The 19,615-nt window shown below is 46.3% G+C and overlaps 1 protein-coding gene across 2 annotated transcripts in view; it reads right to left on the bottom strand.

The window, feature by feature from the left end:
• Positions 1–1,509: 1,509 nt before the first annotated feature.
• LOC135394974 (gamma-aminobutyric acid receptor subunit alpha-6-like) overlaps positions 1,510–19,615 on the bottom strand; it is a 62,034-nt gene continuing 43,928 nt past the window's right edge. For both annotated transcript variants that reach the window (XM_064626109.1, XM_064626110.1), the window contains 7 exons: positions 14,793–14,860; positions 14,477–14,697; positions 10,185–10,267; positions 8,504–8,641; positions 4,532–4,684; positions 3,593–3,825; positions 1,510–1,865 (listed from right to left, as the gene is read on the bottom strand). In XM_064626109.1, the coding sequence (XP_064482179.1) occupies positions 1,524–1,865; positions 3,593–3,825; positions 4,532–4,684; positions 8,504–8,641; positions 10,185–10,267; positions 14,477–14,697; positions 14,793–14,860 (1,238 nt within the window). In that variant the 3' untranslated portion in view covers positions 1,510–1,523. The remainder of the gene's footprint in view (positions 1,866–3,592; positions 3,826–4,531; positions 4,685–8,503; positions 8,642–10,184; positions 10,268–14,476; positions 14,698–14,792; positions 14,861–19,615) is intronic.

Below are 19,615 nucleotides of genomic sequence, written 5' to 3'. Positions count from 1 at the left end.
CCTAGCTGTCACGTGATCCTGTTATTCTAGCTTTCATGTTATCATCGATGTCTTTTGAAGTAAAAAAAATCCTTCCTTCGGCATAAACGGCCGTCAATAGATATTTGAGCGTTATAGAATAGAGTACCCAAGTTAGCCAGTAGCGACCCCCTTATTTCATTGCCCCACCCCACCCCCCGCGCTTGGGTACCCTACCCTAAACCCATTTTGTTGTCGGGTCGTACCCAGAACCTCCCTCTGCTTATAATGAAACCACTATGTCAGTAAATGATAGTTTGAAATGAAGCAGCAAGTACTGATATGATAGATACAAAGATAGTAGATGACACATATCGGTAATCTTACCACGTTGCTCATTGTTCGTTGCACGAATCACACGTCACTTCCTGTTCATAGCTTATGAGTCCTTCGCTCACAATTGAGTTCCATTTCAAGTCCACATTCAACGACGCAGTCCTCCACTGCAGATAACAACCTGTGTACCGCAACGCTATGATATGGTTATGAATGGTATGATAGAATGAATGTCGTCCAACTTTGTTGTAAGTCTGAAACAACACGTACATGAGTTGCGCAAGTTAGGGGATGTTGAGTAACCTTTGATGCCAGTTTCGAAACCTCTCAGTTTTCAGAATACCCCCGTAATCTGTGCACAAATTGTTGGGTGACCTGTACAGCGGTGATAATTCGTTTCATGACTGCCTTTAACGAAATTTATACACGGTTGTAATTTAGTTTATAATTTCTTATGTCTAACCTGAAGAAACTAAAGGGAGGGTACGGTGGTACTTTGAACACATGCACGTAGTACGTTGTAGTAATAGTATAGTATGTGTTCGAGTGACCTCTGGTACCCCTAATCGGATACTAATACATCTGCCTGCTATTTCGCGGACAGCCGAATTTGTCTATAATGTCTACGAACTGAACTGAACGCTACGAATAGTGTATTTCCTGTTCATAACCCGTTTTTGTGCGCATAGACGCCTTAATTTTAAATGGACAGACTAGTTTCGTGATTCCAACCATCTTGCATGTAGATTTCATTACGCGTTTTCAACGTAAAGGCAACATACGACAATATTGATAACTGATAAAAGTTGCGAGTTTTGCATTCGCGGCTTCGATGGTTCCCAGAGCAAAAAGTGGAAGCTGTCCACAATACCGCCAGGCGGATAAACCGCTCTTTATAAAAGTCAATTGTAAGCGATTGGGTGATATCGTGTTTTTTTTAAATATTTTGCATGGTGGCCCTGAACACCTAAAAAATCATGCTATACAGCCGACTTGAGCGTTTCGTTTCCATCCGCACTGTCCCTTTAAATTTAATAACTTCAGGACTGGCACAGCTTCGTTGCAATGGTCCTCCACAGCGTGGGAGACTGAGGACACCTCCAGGCATCTATTCAGGCACAGCCTTACTTTGTCCCAAGAACGGAAAGATTAAGGATGAAAACCGAGTCCACAACCTCTCAACCCACCTCGGAGGTTGGAGGGTGTATGATATAGGATGAGGCCCACTACTACGCGTGGGTTGGGGGATCTTCGGGAATTTCGTCGTCTATGAAGTAGAGAAACATAGTCCAGTACATGATTTTAAGAACGGTGAAAGTGACGGGGAAGATGATGCGAGCCCAGGCGTCTACTTCGGCGGAGACCTCGCTGGGTGTCATGGCGTCCTCGTTGTTTACACACGTCCGGTATTGAGACGAGAGCCGCCGCCTTCGTCGCCATTGGAATCCGAGTATCTGCTCCCAGAAGCTGTAAACTTTGCTACGGCGACGGTGCTGCTCTTCTTCCGCCGCTTCAAGGCGAAGTCGAACGTTTTCGCCGTCTGTGTTCTGAGGGTCGGAGTCTTTCAGTTCCTGCACGGCATCCAACTCGGCATGATCACGTGTAATCAGTGTAACGATGCAGTCTAAAATCTGGAACTGGAATTCGGGACACAGAAGTAATTGGGTGACGCGAGCAGCATCCCGGGGGAGGAGCAAAAGCCTGATTCATGTTAATGAAACTCAAACAGTCAAGAAAAAAAAAAAAAAGAAGAAGAAGAAGACAAGGTGTGCCGCCACCGTGGCTTGAGCTGCTATAGGCTCCGGATTTGCGGTCTGGGATACTGCCGCCATATCGGTCGCCAGTCGGCCCAGGACGCACATTCCCCCAGGGCGTGAGTCGTGACGTTGCCCACATACGTGAGGCCGACAACGGCAAGCCCTATCACCACCACCACCACCACCACCGCCGCCATATCGGTAATGGCACCTTGGGTGCAGCAAAGTGTCCATGGCCGCTCTCCTTGGTCCCGTCTCTCGGCCTACCCAGTGGGCCGTCACCACAGCCTCCACCAGGAAGCCTCCACCATAGCAAGCCTCCACCAAGATGGCTAACCTTCTTTATCCCATAATCAGCAACAACAACAACAACAACACAGCCCTTCTCCGCTTCCTGCAGGATTCGGGCCTCGCGTCCGTCCTCTGACCGGGCTTTCTCACGCCATGTCGTGCCTGTGCTGCACTTATGTCTTTTCTTTATTTTTTCTTCTTCTTCATTTTTTAATGTTTACTTCGAGTTTCTTTCTTTTTGGAACAGCAAGCCGGCATCAACCTGGCTGACATTTCCTCTTTTCTTTTCTTCCTGTTAAACATATCCCCTTTCATGCGGATGCGGTGTAATAGTCTATACCATGTTGCTGGGCGGAGCGCCTATGAATATGTGATACCTATGTCACACGGACAGTCTTCAATGATGATTGAGAGCAATGGCCATTGAACATGCCCGTAGCGCCATCAAGCGTGTAACCTGTCAACTTCGCAAAGATCACTGGACCCGATGCTCCCTGACAGGTTGACGGGTTAGACGATTGGTGGCGCTAGGCGCGTGTTCAATGGCCATTGAAGACTGCCCGAGTGACTGGGATATTAACCATGTGCAACACTATACGAAGACGAGCACGAGAGCTGTCCCATCCCTTATTTTGTAAAGACACTCGTGATCGGAATGGTTTGCTTATTCTACGCCGTGCTCTTCCAATAGTCCACTTGAAAAAAATCGAGGGAGCAGCGCGCGCCCTGGCAGGGCATGCCGGGAATTGCTGTGCAAAACGACAGCGATTTCTTCTTCTTCTTCCACCACTAGGAACAGTGGCCGCCAGCCACACAGGGCGATTGGCCAGGGTTTGGTGCGGACTAATCTCTAGCGACAGCGATTTGCTATCGTCTCCGATCGTCGTCGTCGTCGTCGTCGTTGTACTGGTGTATGCACCGTCGCTGTCGTTTTGCACAACATTTCCCGGCATGCCCTCCCAGGGCGCGCGCTGCTCCCTCGAACCTGCATATGGCAAATGGCAAAAATGGCAAAATGGCAAATGGCCTATTGAACTGACTCCCATCCTCATCTATCACTGCAAAATACTGCAATTGACAGGGAGGCTATTTTCTAACGATCAACATCGGGCACTCACACGGAGTCTTCGAATAAGGTTTTCTTTAAAAAGCGTGAAAATTTCCGCACATTATAGTGTCAACGAACGGAGATATATAGTATAGGAACACTTGTGCGATGCGCATTGTTGTGCATGAAATGCTGTGTGTACCTTGTTGTGGTCCTGCCTCTGCTCCTGCTTGGCTAACTTGGCTAGTTTCGCCCTCTCTCGGTGCTGCAGGAATCGCTCGACGTAGTTGACGCATGCGTATTCTACCAGGGCTGTGAACACAAAGGTGAAGCACATGATGACGAACCAATCGAGGGCCGTGGCGTAATTCACACCAGGCAAGGCTGCCCGGCCGCCAAAGCCCATCGTGACGAGAGTGAGCACAGTCGTCGCCCCTGAAGGAAAAGAAAGGTAAGATCCAACTGGTAATCACGAATCTTTTGAATAGAAAGGTGCACTCTACGACTACGTTCACATCCTACAAAGTAGGGTTAAAAAGCCTGGATATTCTTTCCCTTGTTTGTACGACCCAGTTCTTCACGGGAACGCCTTCAGAGACAACCTGCGCTCTCTGGCCTGGAGCTCTTTCTTAAGGACATGGAACCACCAGCCGGTAAAGGCTGAGTTTAAAACTGACGAGCTCACCGAGTGTGAGCCTTGCTAGCAAGAGCTCTCATGTAGCTAACCGTAGCAATGCAGGAAGCTTTTTATTTCGTTTTTCTTTTCTATAATCCATATCTACCTATAAGGACCTTAGATATGTAGTTCTCAATGACGCCTCTGCGGTGGGCCCCTCTCTGGAACGCCTAAACACTGATACTGGCGGTGATTCTTCTTCTTTTTTTCCCTCCTTTTCGATGGCAGCACGTGGTCCTTGGAAACGTATTGTAAAGTAGTCCTCGAAGTGTAAAACACGAAACCACCAGAAATCCGCCATGAAGTATCAGTACATGACGCTTGCAGACATCGACTCGTGGCTCGTCCCCGGAGTTTTACTGAGTACCACAGCTGGGTCTAATGGTCGGTGCCTCAATATGTTTACGTACGTATCTATACCTACCTTACGTAAGATGGAAGGTGTGGTTCTAGAGATTCACGTACCGACTGCGACCCTTCCCGCGGCGTCGTTGCGGTTAATCCAGAAGGCGACCCAGGATGCTCCCACTATCATGGAGCAGGGAGCGTAGATCTGAAGGATAAAATACCCGCGGCGCCGACGCAAGATGAATCTGGCCATCAGGGACGAACGGACTTCTGCAAAGACAGCACCGAACCTTCAAGATAATGCTGAAACACAGTAGTGAGCACAGACATTACCACTCCTTTAATTTGCGGTGACCTGAACTACAACCATAGCCCTTTTACTCCGCGTATGTTCCCCTTGATTGGGAACCACAAATTTTCTCCAAGGGGTCGTGCCGAACACCTTGAACAGCCTTGAAGTTAAGCCGGAAGGAGGCCAGAAATAAAATTGGATTTCTTTTATCCGTTTCTTTCTCAAATGCCATTTTACCACCGCGAAGCGTCTTTGGCTATGTGCAGTGTACAGCAGGAATATTGTTGGTGTCCAGTAGGGAGTGGGTGGTGTGACACCCATATTTGCAGCTTTTCTGGCAGGCAGTTTTAGGGGGTGGGGTGCAAGATTTTGGGGGGGGGGTGTCTTGGGGAGTGTAGGGGTGCTGGGAAGATCCCTGGCGTACACAGACACGAAGAGATGGAGACAGGGGCGGTGTTAGACATCTGGGCGGACTTTCGGGGCAAAAACTGCAGCGACCTCTCTCTCGAACGACTACCGAAAGACAAATGCGTACGAGAGTGCACAGGGGAAACCACGTACAGCACAGTCGGTGGTGGCATTCGAACTCATCACGTCCCAGTTTCTAACACAGTCTTGGTTCCACCAGTAACAGACACCGGATCCGCTCGTCCATCCCGCTGGTGCAGGGGTATTTGTGAACATAACTTAGATATGTCACAAGTTGGCCTGTAATGCCGTAAAGCAACAGCCACAGAGGCTATGTTGACGGCGTAGTTTAACAGATTGTTGCTTGTAAACCCAGCACGACAAGTTATACATGCGTCAGGGAACGCTAAATATTGTAATTTGCTAGTAAAATTGTTGTAAAAAAATAGGGCGCCTCAATACAGCTAGTATTCGGGCACCCTAGTAAATAACGGCTCGGGGCGACATCTGGTGGGAAATAATACGCAATTGGTCAAGCAACAGTGATCTATGTTCCCGACTGGTTTGCTGCTCATGATGACTAAGTAGCCGACACGTAGCCGACTTCTTTTGTTTTAGACACAGTGTTATGCGCATGCAACGTGGTTTTGCCGCCGTACTTGAAGAGTAATACGCAGTGAGTAGCGACTTGCACACAGGTAGTACTTGCCCGTATTCTTTAAATTTTCTTTAAAAAACAAACAAACTATTAGTGCAATTGGAACAAAAATTGTGACGTAAGAGTACCGAGGGCGCATCGATAAATTTTCTGAGATTCTGCAGCTCTACAGCATTACAGCACCTTTAAAGCGCGCAAAGTCGCGTTGTTGTTTCGCCCAATAGCGTCGTTATAAAATCACGAAAGGAACGAAACCGAAAGAACAAAAACACTCGAAACCTCTTTAAACTAGTAGTGCAGAAAGAGATAATGTTCGCGCGGGCTGAGAATATTAAATGATGTGCCGGGAGAGGCACAGAAGGGCGTGTCCCGCAAACCAAAGCGAAACAGAGGGAAAAAAATGTGATATTATGCAAAGTGCTGTTTAGTACAGCGAACTTGGTCTATGCCCTCTGCTTGGGGGACGCCGTGTGTTGTGTCGAGTATTTAGGTCGCGCGTACATATATACGTATGGCGTTAAAAATACTACTTTTAAGGCACGAGGTACGAATAGATGAATATCTGATTGTGGAGCGAACACGAAAATAAGAGAAATAAAACCAAAGATAATGCTTATTTAATGAGCGGTCTTAGCGTTACTGTTCTACATTTTTGGGATGCGAAAAAAAAAAAATTCTTACCGCGCTGAATGGTCGCTTCATCGCCGCTGATTTCAAGAGAGAGAGAAGGTACCTGCGGCTTTTCGTGCCAATTAAATCCAAATTGCCACACAAAAAGGTGTAAGCCTCCCCCCATTTTTAGAAGAATCGGGAAAGGGAATTAAAAATCATTCTCAGGACGGCTGGTTCTGACGGTTTCGCTTTTCCGCGATCAAAGAGCGAAGGTTGATGAAAGGGCATCAGCAGCGGGCGTCCAAACCCACCCCCTCGGACTTCAGGTTTCTTCTCACCAACACACCAAGCCTGGCTTACATACAGAGGGACACGCAGTCGCTTTCCACACATATTCTCCTAAAAAACTTCTCCTAAATGTTTCCCAGTCACGCTTATGTGCGCACAGAAGAACAAATCAAGGCGTGCGACATGTTTCTCCAGAAACGCGGTTGTTGTGCTTGAGCTAACGGAACACTGATGAACGAACGCAAGATTAAGCCTCACAAATCCAGAAGAAAGTAGTAAAGAGATAGTAAGTATTTGGCTTCGATCGATTATGGCACAACATATATAGATTCGCTGTAGAATCTATCACGCAATACGGTGCTCACGACCAAGTCATTTCACTCTCCACCCAATGATAAAATATCGGGACGCAGTGCTTCCTTACGCAAGAGGAGCTGTAAAGCTCCAGTGACGTCCTTGTCTCAAATCAAGGATCACCCGAGGGGTTGTCGTGTAGGGAAGCATGGGTAAGCGCTGTTCAGGAAGTCAATCAACGGCAGCATCTAAAAAGGAAGCCACCGACCCGTGGCCAGCATCCTAATAACGGCGCAGGTACCGGCGTCCACGGAGAGCTGTGAACTTCGAGGAAATGAGGGAGCCGTGTATAAGATGCAGCGATGTTGACATACAAGGCACGTAAGACTTGAGTCGAAAAATTACGGATCTGAGTTTCGAGGCTCCGCTGTATCGTAGTAGTTCGTAAAACACTGTGCAGTTCGAAAAAAAAAAAGAAAGAAAGAAAAAGAAACAGATTGATTATGTAAAAAGATAGCGGTGTTCAACCCGAGAACAGCACGGAATGTAGACCGTAAACTCTAACAAACTTACTCCGCCGGAGAAATTACGCCCACCAAGTGCTGCCTTGGGGCTCCCATGGGTGTCGGAGCACTGGCTATTGCAGCCAATGAGAGGAAGAGTAGGGCGGGGCTTAGACGTGACGTTCTTAGGTTGAACACGACTTTCGGCTATTATATGAACGAAAGTGAGTACAGTTAAGTGAGCGTCGTAGTAGTGCATTTAATTGGCAGGGAATAGATGGGAATAGACTGTTCTCTGACTGACCGTGACCGCTAATGATAACTGCTGATAACCGACGTTACGAGCGATCGTAAAGCACCTCTCGAATTATTACCAACTATTAATTAGTTTTACACTAGGGTATTTCTTTTTCGATTTTATTTGGGGCCCGAAAGCGTTCAGGTACCTTTCTATAAAATACTTGCATTGATCTACGAACTGCGAAGTGGCCCAATTCCTCCCCTCCCCTCCCCGCTCCTAAACATTGCAACCGAAATTTTTCATGCAACGCCTAAATATCATTTAATAATAGGTTTATTAGCTTGTCCATAAACAGCGCGATGGCGTTCTAATATGCTACCATGGTTAGTAGGAAACAGCGGAAAATTAATTAGTTAAACATTGTACAATCAAAAACGTCAATGTCACAAATTTCATCATTATAAAGACGCTGCACACGGGCCAGGGGACTCAGTCAGCTAAATCTTGGAACCTTAAAAACACGACACTGACGGAAAGTTCTCATTGGTGCGTGAAAAACTAATTGATTCAATCAAGCACTGAGCAAGGGTCCTGGGTTTTCCTCAGACGCTTTCAGACATATGTCGGCACAGTTCCCTTAGAAGTCTGCCCAGGACGCACATTCCCCCAGGGCGTGAGTCGTGACGTTGCCCACATACGTGAGGCCGACAACGGCAAGTCCTATCACCACCACCACCACCACCACCACCACCACTGAGCAAGCATTTAAGTGATGTATGTGAAGCTCACGTACCGCCTCCAGGTCCGTAAGAGGTAACATTGGCTGTGGTGATCTTCAGAATCTCGTACTGTGACAAGGTCACGTCTTTGGAGATATCGACGGCTTTCACACCTTTCCACTTGAACACCACGTCTTTCGACGAGTACGCGACTGCGGAAAGAAAAACAGAACATATCTAGTACCGCTTGAAGCATAGTTAACAATAACACAGTTTCGTAGGTCAGAGCGGAGCCACGCTGGAGGCGCTTGGGTAAATGGGCAGAGTGTTTGGGCTAGGTGCAATTCGCAGGAATTCAATCCCAGCCGACCATTTTTGTTTCCGCTCCTGTTTCTGGTAATGGAGGAACGTGGTATGCATCCGCTACCGTTATACAAGCTACAATTTCGCTAATACAGTGAACCCTCGTTAATATGACCCCCGATAATATGACATACTCACTTTATGACGTTTTTCTTGGGAACCGTTCCGCCGCCATGTAAATCCATCTCGTTAGTATGACAATCCGCTTATCCGACTATGACTGAGGTTTTTGTCACAAGTAGAGTTAAACGCGGGTATTATCTTCTCGTTATTATGACCACGTCACATGACCCGCAGAGTAGACCCAGGGAGAGGCTACAGACATACCTCAGGCAGAGGGTGACACGTGTTGAAGTAGTGCCCCAAGGTTTGGGATGACTCGTGATGTTGTTGACCTCGGAATTACTCATAGCTCTTTTCGGACTGCCAAAGCAGTGTAGTGCTTAAAACAGCAGTGACCACGAGACCAGGTCACACTGTGCTGCTGCTGTTGTGCACCTAAGAATGGCCGGAACGAAGCGGTCTCTGAGGTCAGCGGATTGTGCGTTTCTCGTTATTATGACAATTCGCTTTATGACCAAAATCTGCGGGAACGGTGGTGGTCATATTAACGAGGGTTCACTGTATACCGTTTCTGTGTTCGTTATGACTACCATCACCGTTGGCGGTTATTTCTGGGCGTGTTATGCCGTGTTTTCAGAATGTACGCAAGCAGATTGATTTGCCAAAAAGAGCGAAAAAGTGTATTCTTTTTTTTCCTTTTCCACATTACCACCAACAATGGTGTAGAGTATCGCCTCCGGCGATTAAACTGCCCACTCATCCTCGTTCTTAATAAAGTTGTTTTTCTTTTCCTTTTCTTTCAAACGAGTCAACAACAAGCACAACTTATTTGCTTGACCGCAGGCTTTGTTTTTCTGACGCGACCGTCCACATTTTCACCTCGGTAAGCAATACGGTCGGTTTAATTAAAAATATCTCCCACGGCGCTCCATCGTACTTGAACCCTGAGTCTGGGCAGGACAAACACTCGAGACTGAAACTAGCAAATGTTTAAGAGGTTGTTCCTCGCGCGTTTGGTTGTTTGTCTTGCTCAGCACTCAGGCTTCAAGTGTGACGGAGTTCGTCCAACAGATAGCTTGCATATATGCCGTCCTACCTCCCAGGGCACTTCAATTTTTAAGTAATCTACCGCGCTTTTGTTTGTTTCTAGGCAGCTGCTTTGTTTGTTGACTGCAGAGAGAGAGTTTGGCACATCTCGAAAGCATGACAGAAACAAATGGAACGAATAGGGTTAGGTTAGGTTAGGTTAGGTTAGGTTAGGTTAGGTTAGGTTAGGTATGGCTTTAGGCTGTTAGTAGACACATATATAAATAAATAAATAGTACTTACAACTTCCGATCTCCAGGGGACATGCTTGAGAGTCCAGAGGATATTTTCGAAGATGCATTATGCAGCTGGCTTTGATTGTGAGCCTGGAGAGGGAAACGAGGACACCGTGAAACTGAACGAGTAATGTTTTTCAATCCTGCTACACTGTGAATACAGAACTCCACCCACCGGACGGAGCCAACGGCCGTTGAATTTCTCGCATGACATTCGCTGTGAATGATATTCGTTCATGCTACGTAGAGCCACAGCGAAAGAAACTGGCATTGGCTAATGATGGCAATGACGACCCGTAAAGTATTAGACTCTAGTATTAATGCCAGAATATTATTATTATTGTAGCGGAGTATATGCGTCTATTCTTATCACTTTTTCTGCTTCTAAAATATTTTCATAGCAGCACCGAATTTTCAGCCATAGCTGCTCATGATGATGCACAGCTTGACAGCATGCTCAACAAACTGGACGACATGAAACCCGAGCGCTAAGGTTGGCTGGGATCAATGTTTTTTTTTTAAATAAAAAAACAAACAAACAAAAACTCGTCTACAAAGGCGAGTGAGTTCCCCAAATTAAATCAGTAAGCGAATGTCGTTTGCGGGTAATGTCGTGACATGTTCCCGTGTGACAGCAAACGAATGGCATTCAGTGTGAATGTTAGTCGCAGGAAATAACTCGGTCGTTCCTTCTAATTGCATTCCATTTTAACACCATTATGTAAATTGATATAATTGATGTAAGAAACGTAACCCTAGTCTGCAGTTTTTTTAGATAAAGAAAAAGAGATGGCGATATCATTCTCCACAGCGACTGGAACTGTGCCCGCGGTACACAGACAAGATGTGATTGCACCGCGGTCAGACTAATCTAGCGGACGCGTGTGGTTGTGTACACATCGTCGAAGATGGTTGATCTGGATCGACGCCAGGATTGACAGCCGTGTCAGACGGCAGCTCGAAGGACCTTTCTAAGAAATGACCATCAACGCGAAAGGAGGCCCCCAACGACATTTGAGGAGCAGAAAGGAGCAATCTCGACAACAGTGTTATGCCATTGTACCCTCGCTACCTTCGCAGCTGAATGTAGGAAAACCTATAAAATGCGGATAATGGAGTGAAACTGTGTAAACGTATTTAGATCCTATGTAGAGCAGTGCATATGGCTTCTGCATCTTGATTTGTGGCGCACAGACCAACTTCAAATTTCCACAGCAGACAGGGAAAACGAAACCGAAAAAGGGAGCCGGTGAGGGCAGTCAGTTGAGGAGCACTCCTTTCCCGCCTGTCTGGCAGGCGCCCCCGAACAAAGGTCATTTGGGAGTCCGAAGGCCATTTCTCGCAATTGACATTTGAAATGCTGTCTGACTAGGGTATAAGACTGAACAACGCGTGGAAGACTTAAGATAACCACTGAGAAACGGGAAAGAACGGGGGACATATCTCCCTTTTTATTATTTTCGCCAACATCAACATGGGACAGAAGGAAATGCAAAAGCGAAAGCGACAGCCCAGATATGACAAAAAGCTTCCGTCTGATGCTTTAAATTTACACACAATATATTTCAATGCAATTTGCGACCAATTATTCGTAATCGAATTCCCGCAGGCTTATTTTTCCCCCATGATGTTGCCTTTCAGCTCTTCCGACTCTTCTTTTTGACTATTTTCTAGGAAATTTCAAATTAGTCCTAGGTCGCCTTTAGTACGGTCACACCACCCTCCCTTTCTCCGTTACCTCCTCCATTCATCTCTTGTCCCCCCTCCATCTGTCCGCGACTACGCACCACCCACATGCAGAAAGCCTGCGCAGTAAGCTAACGTAAACGCCCTAAAAAAAGAAAAGAAAGGAATTATAATTTCCAAATCGCCCGATGTATCTTCCCAGCCGCTCTGAAGCCACAAAAGCCGAGGCGGTGCCCAAAAGCCGACGTTTCCGGGGACGAGTCTCCGTTTGAGCCTGATAATAGCGACAGCGCGCGAGTTGCTGTGCCAGAGCAGATAGCTCCGCCGTGATGCCGATTTTTCAGAGAACGCAGGTACTAGCGTCCTCGACGATATTATAATGGGCACCACTTACGTGTAAGATTGTTCCGCCATACTTTCTGCTGTTGCGTATTTCGACATATGCTCGAGCGGCGCGTCGTGGGACGGGCAACAGATCAGCCTGACAGATGAGAAATGGGAGGATAGTGCAATAATGAATGCGACAACGGGGGACAAATTCCGCTAATGCATCGCGCTTGATTCACTTGTCAGAACGATAAGCCGAGATTTACTGGACGAGAGCGGGCGAGCTAAATGACTGCAAACGTGTTTCCAACTCCGAATAGGAAAGAAAGGGGGGGGGGGTATGTTTATTAAGAAAAAAGAAAAGGAAAGGTCAGCCAGACGGAGGTCGGCTTGCTATTCCAAAAAAAACGGGGGAAGAAGAAAAGGAAAAGAAAAGGAGAAGAAAAATGAGAAAAGGGGAAGAAAAGAAAGGGAAAAGAAGAAAAGAAACGGGAAGAAAAGAAAATGAGAAGAAAAAGGAGAAGAAGGGAAGAAAAGGAAAGGAGAAGAAGAATAGGAAAGGGGAAGACAAAGAAGAGAAGAAAAGGAAAGGAAGAACATAAAACTATAACTATAGGAAAGAAGTTTTAAGATAGGGGATCCGCTAGTCGCACTCCACTGGCTCAAGTTGGTGACTTGTCCATAGATGTTAACTCATTCCTTTTTTTTCCTAGTTTTTCCTCAGACGCTTTCAGACATATGTCGGCACAGTTCCCCTAGAAGTCGGCCCAGGACGCACATTTCCCCAGGGCGTCAGTCGTGACGTTGCCCACATACGTGAGGCCGACAACGGCAAGCCCTTTCACCACCACCACCACCAACTTATTCATTACGATTAGTTGAAAGCGCTATAGCTAATACGCTTTAGAGGAATTAATTAGAGCAGTGCGGGTAATTAAGATGTATCAAGGAAAAAGAAAGAAAGGAAAGAAAGATCAAAGGAAGCGTTAGCGCAAGCAAGGTTCACACTATCGCGTTTGAATGCGTGCGACGCAGGCATCTCGCTAGGCCCTTTACATACACGCGGTCATCGCAAGACTCAGCCAATGAGCGCCTTGCATCATGTCCCTGCTCTCCAAGCGAAGCTGTCTCAAGGCGCGTGCCCGGAACGCGTCCTTACGATTGGTTCTCCGCTTGCGTGTTGGTGCGTGCGTCGTAAAAAGTTCAGCTCGAGCGAACTCCTTTGGAAGGTCCCGCACGCGTCTGTTGCCACGGCAACTAACGCTCGCCCGCGCCCGCACGCTATGAAACGCAGCAGTGTGAACCATGCTTGACTGCTATACCGCCCTCAGTAACCTTCGTCTCGATTCTTCTGTCCCAGTGATTCACACAACAAAATCCTGTCTTCCATTCCGTCTTGTTGTCCTTCGCGGTTCTAAGAAACGGTTCAATGGCACAGCAAAAATTGCTAGATGCTGCAGACGGTCATGGGAAGGAGAACGGCAGCAACGACGTTACATTAAGCATGGTTGACACACGACTGCGTTTCATTGGGCACGGGCACGGGCGAACATTGGCACATGGCAACAGACGCGCGCAGGATCTTCCGCAGCAGAACGCAAGGAGTTCGCCCGAGCTGAACTTTTTCCGACGCTCGCACCGACCCGCAAGCGAGGAACCACCCCACGTTCACCACCCCACGTTCCACGTACGGGTGTGGAGATGAATCCCAACATGGTCGCGTGGAATGTGCAAGAAAAAAAAAAAAGATGTAAGATTAATTGCATTTCCATCGGACTGGCAGCAGTTTCTGACACGCCAGACTAAAACGTCGAAAGAAAGCTTTCACCCATATTGATTGTGGAAAGGTTCACGCATATTGGCCCCACTTGCGCGGTGTGCACATATACGTGTGCAGGCATCTGCACGCTATGAAACGAAGTATTGTGAATCAAGCTTTATGCACGCAACATAGTTACATGATGCACAGGTACTTGAATGGGAATTTTATTGAAAAAAAATTGTGCTGAGACATTATCCATCACAACACACACACACACACACACACACACATGCTTTTGCGAAACGGATGAGAGAGAGAGAGCTGACCAGTTTCCTTTTTATAAAGTTTTGGCTTGGGTCGCTGTTGTCTTAGCAAGCAGGTTGCAGCCCATGTGGTCAGTTAAGTAACGACTAACAGCAACAAACAGCGTGCAATCTTCAGGCAGCAAGTTAAGCGACAGCGATAAAAAAATCAAGAAAAAGACAACAACAACACACACTTAAAAAATAATGACGTCAACATACCTCATAGAATACATGAGGTGTCCATCGTAACCTAAACGGACAAATTTGTTGGGCACTGTGACCTTGTGCAGGTAGGACTCCTTGCCGTTGAAGAAGTACGTGTCCGGTGTCCAGACACGCTCCAGGAACTGCCAGCTGACGGCTAGAAGTTTGATGTCGCTCTGGAACTGCAGGCGGCGGTCGTACCAGGACTGACGGAAGTAGCAGTCCATGGAGTAAATCTTGGATGGAGGTGCACAATAAATGATGCAGACGTCAGCGAGACAATCTGACAGAGGTACTCGTTACAGCATACAATGAATGTTGCCAGACGTACCATGTCTTTCTCCGATATCGGGCCAAAGCTGCGGATGAGGAGGTCCGTCAATATCACTGTGGGAGGGCCTGGAAGGGAGAATATGTGCGGTTAGGACATTGCAAATATTACCAACTGATGAATTCATATATTGATTATTTATTTATATTAACTAATTAGTTAATTATTAACTTATTTAAAAAATATTAAATTATTAAATTATTAAGTCAATTAACGTCCCTCGCCTAAGATTATGTGCCTCGTGAACTTGTACGATCCCCCCAAACTGCTGACGTCCTCGTACTCGGATACACATATGCGTTATTATTTGTGCTCGGTGCATACGTCTACGGTCACAATGGGCATTGAAAAGTAGAAGCTAAAAAAAGGGCAACGAAGAAGAAAGACAGAAAAAAAAAAGCTGCTATGGGGGTAAGTTGAAAGAACGAAATTCAGAAACCGAAACTACCCTTTGCCGTCGAGTTCGTATAGGCGAGAAGGTGAGACAGTGTGACACCACTGATACCACCACGCATTTTGGAGACTCAGGGAGGGTGAGGGGGGTGGGGATGGAGGAACAGTGTTTGGGTACACTCTAAAAACAGAACTTGACCACATAACACTCAGGGAACCAACCGCTACTCAGTAACAGCTGTTTTGGGAAAATTTATTTTGCTTCTCACATTAGTAGACACTAAAAATTACACAAGCACAAGACACAAAACTACGGGCGTACAAATTCGAACGTATCAGTCTATCTACGGTTCAGCCTGCCTTATGTACACCTCAATGCAGAAGAAGGCTGTACTCAACAGTGTACAACTGCGCGCTTAATCCGCGTGATATGATGAAAATATGAGTCGTACGCCCCTTTTGTGGCAATTTGGATATCTGGTAATTGCCACAAAAAGGCGTACGCGGCGCTTTCACCTCGCATGAGAAGCGATAACTGTGTCATTCGGGGAAATGGCTGGCACAGAGCTTTGTTTTCAGTGCAGTTTTGTTTGTAGAGCGCAGTCTTGTAGCTTTCGTTTTTGAGAGATGGGAGAGGGGCTCAGTTTGTGAGTGGTGGAATTCAACGAGTGACGCGTCCAATTTACCCTTCCTTTAACTCACGTTCAGTTCAATTATTCAACTCGATTCACTGATTTTTTCCTGTTGGTTCAGCATTTACTGCTCCCGCTGCGTCCCGCAGTCAACACAATAATCATATCTGTGTCCATTAAATAAGCACGAGTTGCGTAATATCTAGAAGGAACGACTGCCCCACGTCTGGTTTTTACTCGACGGTTGTAAAGTTATATTGGGGACATAAAAACGTAAAGGTAGAGGTTTGGGACCCACTGCTAGCGTATAGAGGCCAAGTTGAACTTAAACTTTCTTATTGGCGCTTTCCTACTTCGATTTATCTATATCACCGAAGTAAAAAACGAGAAAAAAAAAACGGTAGTCGAGTGTCCGTTAGGAAGAGGTTCATAAAAAAAAAGAAAAAGAAAAAAGAATAAACAAAAACGATTCGTACGCATATAAAAAATCAGCAAAGTACTAAAGGAAGTCGTGACTTATACAGCTATATTTGCCGATCGCATAACTCACTCACACAAGACATGTCAACATCCACACTACAGAAGACAAATACCCTGCGTCCACACTGCAGTGCTGTCAAACCCTGACCCCTTTGGCGTCTATGTTGAGCCGTATATATTTATGTTGGAGCTCAAAACTGTTTTCTATTTGCCACGGTTCTCGAGTAACGTAGCTGGACATAAAACCTTGGCCGACAAGCACCACAATTCGGAGAGCACATAGCTCAGGGCAGTCGTCTAATAGAAGGGAGACAGGCGAAGTTCAGCTCGCCTCGAGACAACGAAAACACAAGTGACAACACGGAGTGACCTTTCTGTGCTTTCTCAGCACCGCCAACGCGAAACGGGTATGAAGGGGGTGATTGCCACTCTGGGAATGCAACTATCAAGTGAACGCCTGGTGGTAACTGGAGAGGGCAGGCATACCCTGAAAGCTGTATCTTATCAAGTTAAGAGCGCAAGAACGAGAGACTTACCGAATTACCGTGTGTGCATTGTTTTACGGCCGACTAGGAGATGGAGAGGCGGTAGTGTCAATATTCAATGTCAATCTCCGTTTTATTTTTTCTTTAAATAAATCGATCGATTTATATTCTGCATACTTACAAATACGATATCGACAACTTTCGACTGAAATGTCGATGCTTTATTGATGATGTGTACACTGATGTTTTTATGGTAGGATAACAATATTTATTAAAGGGGCACTCAAGTGCAAAACTTTCTCTTCGCAGAATGAAGCACGCTGCCGTTACTTTGACACCAATACAAAGGGAACGGGATTTATTCGTTGCGTCGTTCGTGACATCGCACTTTCCTTCTTCTTTCTTTCTCGAGAACGGTGCCCTATTGGTGACTCCTCGAACGATTTGCCCAATCAACGCGGGAGATTGTTTGAATAGGCCAATGGGACGGCGCTCCACATTCCCGCTCTTCTTGAGAAGGAGAGGGAAAACGTAAATTGTGGTTTCTTGCCTTGTGTCCGAAAATCGTGGTACGACGTTGTGGATATATGGAATGCATCGATATGGTATTCACACTGTTTCATTTAATTTGTTACGTTAGGCTATATACCATTATTTTACGTGTTTTATTTGTTCAGCTCTTACACCAGCACAATGTACTGAAATCTCGAGAGCATAAGGATGGAGAGATAGTTGTTTTCTTCCTGAGCAACTCCGTGAAAGGAACACAACTCCCAGCCTCCCCGACGTACTTGAACTTTAAGCACATTGGGACCGCTGTCCTCATATCGCAATATGTCTTCACCTTGAATGAATGAATGAATGAATTCAATTAAATTCTTGGGCGTGGAGGTTTACGTGTTCGTGCATCTCCTTAAATGTAGCCTGCCTGGGCTAATTCTTGTTGTTTATGTCTTTACCTAATTGTTACTTTTCCAGCGTACTGGCTACACCCTGCGGTGTGGTTTAAACTACACCGAAAACAACATTGTTGCGCCAAATGTATCCACAAACGTAGATACGTATCGATATATCGCCTGTGCGCGATATTTTACTGTTTCATTTTTTTAAAGACATTTTTTGATCGACTGTCTTCTTAAGAGTGGGTGTTGTTGCACATGATCACAAAGGAAGAACAAAGCGTACACAATTATGCGACAACATGCGTATCAATTGACGCAGAAGGGCGTGCGACTTGTAAACCATAATGACGACAGTCGATACTGCAGTTCTCGTTTGACTGTGCAGAATGCTTGTAATTGAGAAAGGAACTCTTAATCCCAACCACACGCCATTGAGGAGTTCATCCTGCTTCCGAATGCGGTCCAACCCCAAGCGTAATTCCACGCCACGAAACAAATGCACGCAAATTAAACGAGCTCATCGTATAGCTGAATGCAAATCCACCTCCTCGCAACGGAAATAGGTCTACGTTTCTCCGAGTCGCCGACGACCCATTGCAATGCGAGATGGGTTTCGCAATTTTAGGAACCGTCGACGCATTTGCATTAGTCGTAGCCTTCAGACAAAATCCGACTACCTCCTAGAAAGAAAAAAAAAAAAAAAGAGAGAGAAAGCTCCAGGGACAACCGACGCGAAACCTCTCCTCTGATGATTGTACTTGTTTCGTTATCGTTATCTTATAACGATATGCGCGGGAGAATGCATTACACATATCCCGTGAGACAGGCACTCTGTAGCGGTCGCACGCTGCTCGGAGTGTTTTCCGGCGTTGAGACGGTCCAAGTTGAGAATTATTTGAGCACCGTGGAACTGCGATGAAGAAGGTCGGTTAGCGGGAAACTCTTGTGAAGTTTAGGATAAACAACGCATTTACTCGTGTATTGTCTTCGTTCCTCGTTACAATACTCTACTCGGCTACATCGTTCATGAAGATGTCGATGTCCATTCATCTCAACTGTCACAAAAAGTCACACGTGATGTGATAGAAGAAGAAGAAGGGAAAAAATGGCGATTTAAGTCACGACAAAGTCAACACGTCCCGGGATACAGTCCAGCAATTCTCCTACAACGCGCATCTGCGAACAAAATCCCCTCCCTGCGCGCACCGTTGTCCATTAGCTCTTTCCCGGCCAATTTGTTCCATCACGCAACATGTTGATGTTTATCTTACAAGTTCCATGAACGGATGGGACGGTGACCACCAATAGTTAGAAGCGGCGAGGGAAAGGAGACCCCCTCACACCTGGCTCGAGTCCCACGACGAGGGGGAGGACACCTCATACGAAGAGGAGAGATGCAACGATTAATCAAGTTGCGGGGAAAGCGAGGCAACACAAATTGCCCACATTCTGCCTATTTTTAAAACGAGCCCAAAGACCTACCCTGAAATACCTGCCACCGACGCGTCGCGGTCGTCGTCGTCGTCGTCGTCATCTTGTCTTTTCTTTTTCTTTATGTTTTGTACTTGCCCTAGAAACCCATGATAAACTTTTCTTTTCTTTTTCTAGCCAGTCCCAGTGGAAATGTTGATTAAACAGTCATCGTCTCTCATCGGCCTCTCTCTGGAGTTCTCGTTTGAAAAGCGTGTCTTCGGCGCGATAGGAAATTTATGAGATTCCGTCGAATCGTTCGGTCGAAGCGACGATATTTTAACGGCCTTAATTTGGTGTCCGACGGCGAATACTGGGATTCTGGTGCCGTTAGGGATTGGTGTATGTAGGAAAAAAAAAGACGGACACGTGTGAAACGGGCGATGTACTCTCGGGAAATGCACTCTATAGAAGAGGCTTAAACACATTAAGAAGGATATATTCGCCAACTTCTATATAGT

This window comes from Ornithodoros turicata, chromosome 5 (assembly GCF_037126465.1).
Source record: "Ornithodoros turicata isolate Travis chromosome 5, ASM3712646v1, whole genome shotgun sequence".
NCBI lineage: Eukaryota > Metazoa > Arthropoda > Arachnida > Ixodida > Argasidae > Ornithodoros > Ornithodoros turicata.
The sequence above is the reverse complement of the archived record's forward strand: the minus strand, read 5'-3'. Positions and strand labels throughout refer to the sequence as shown.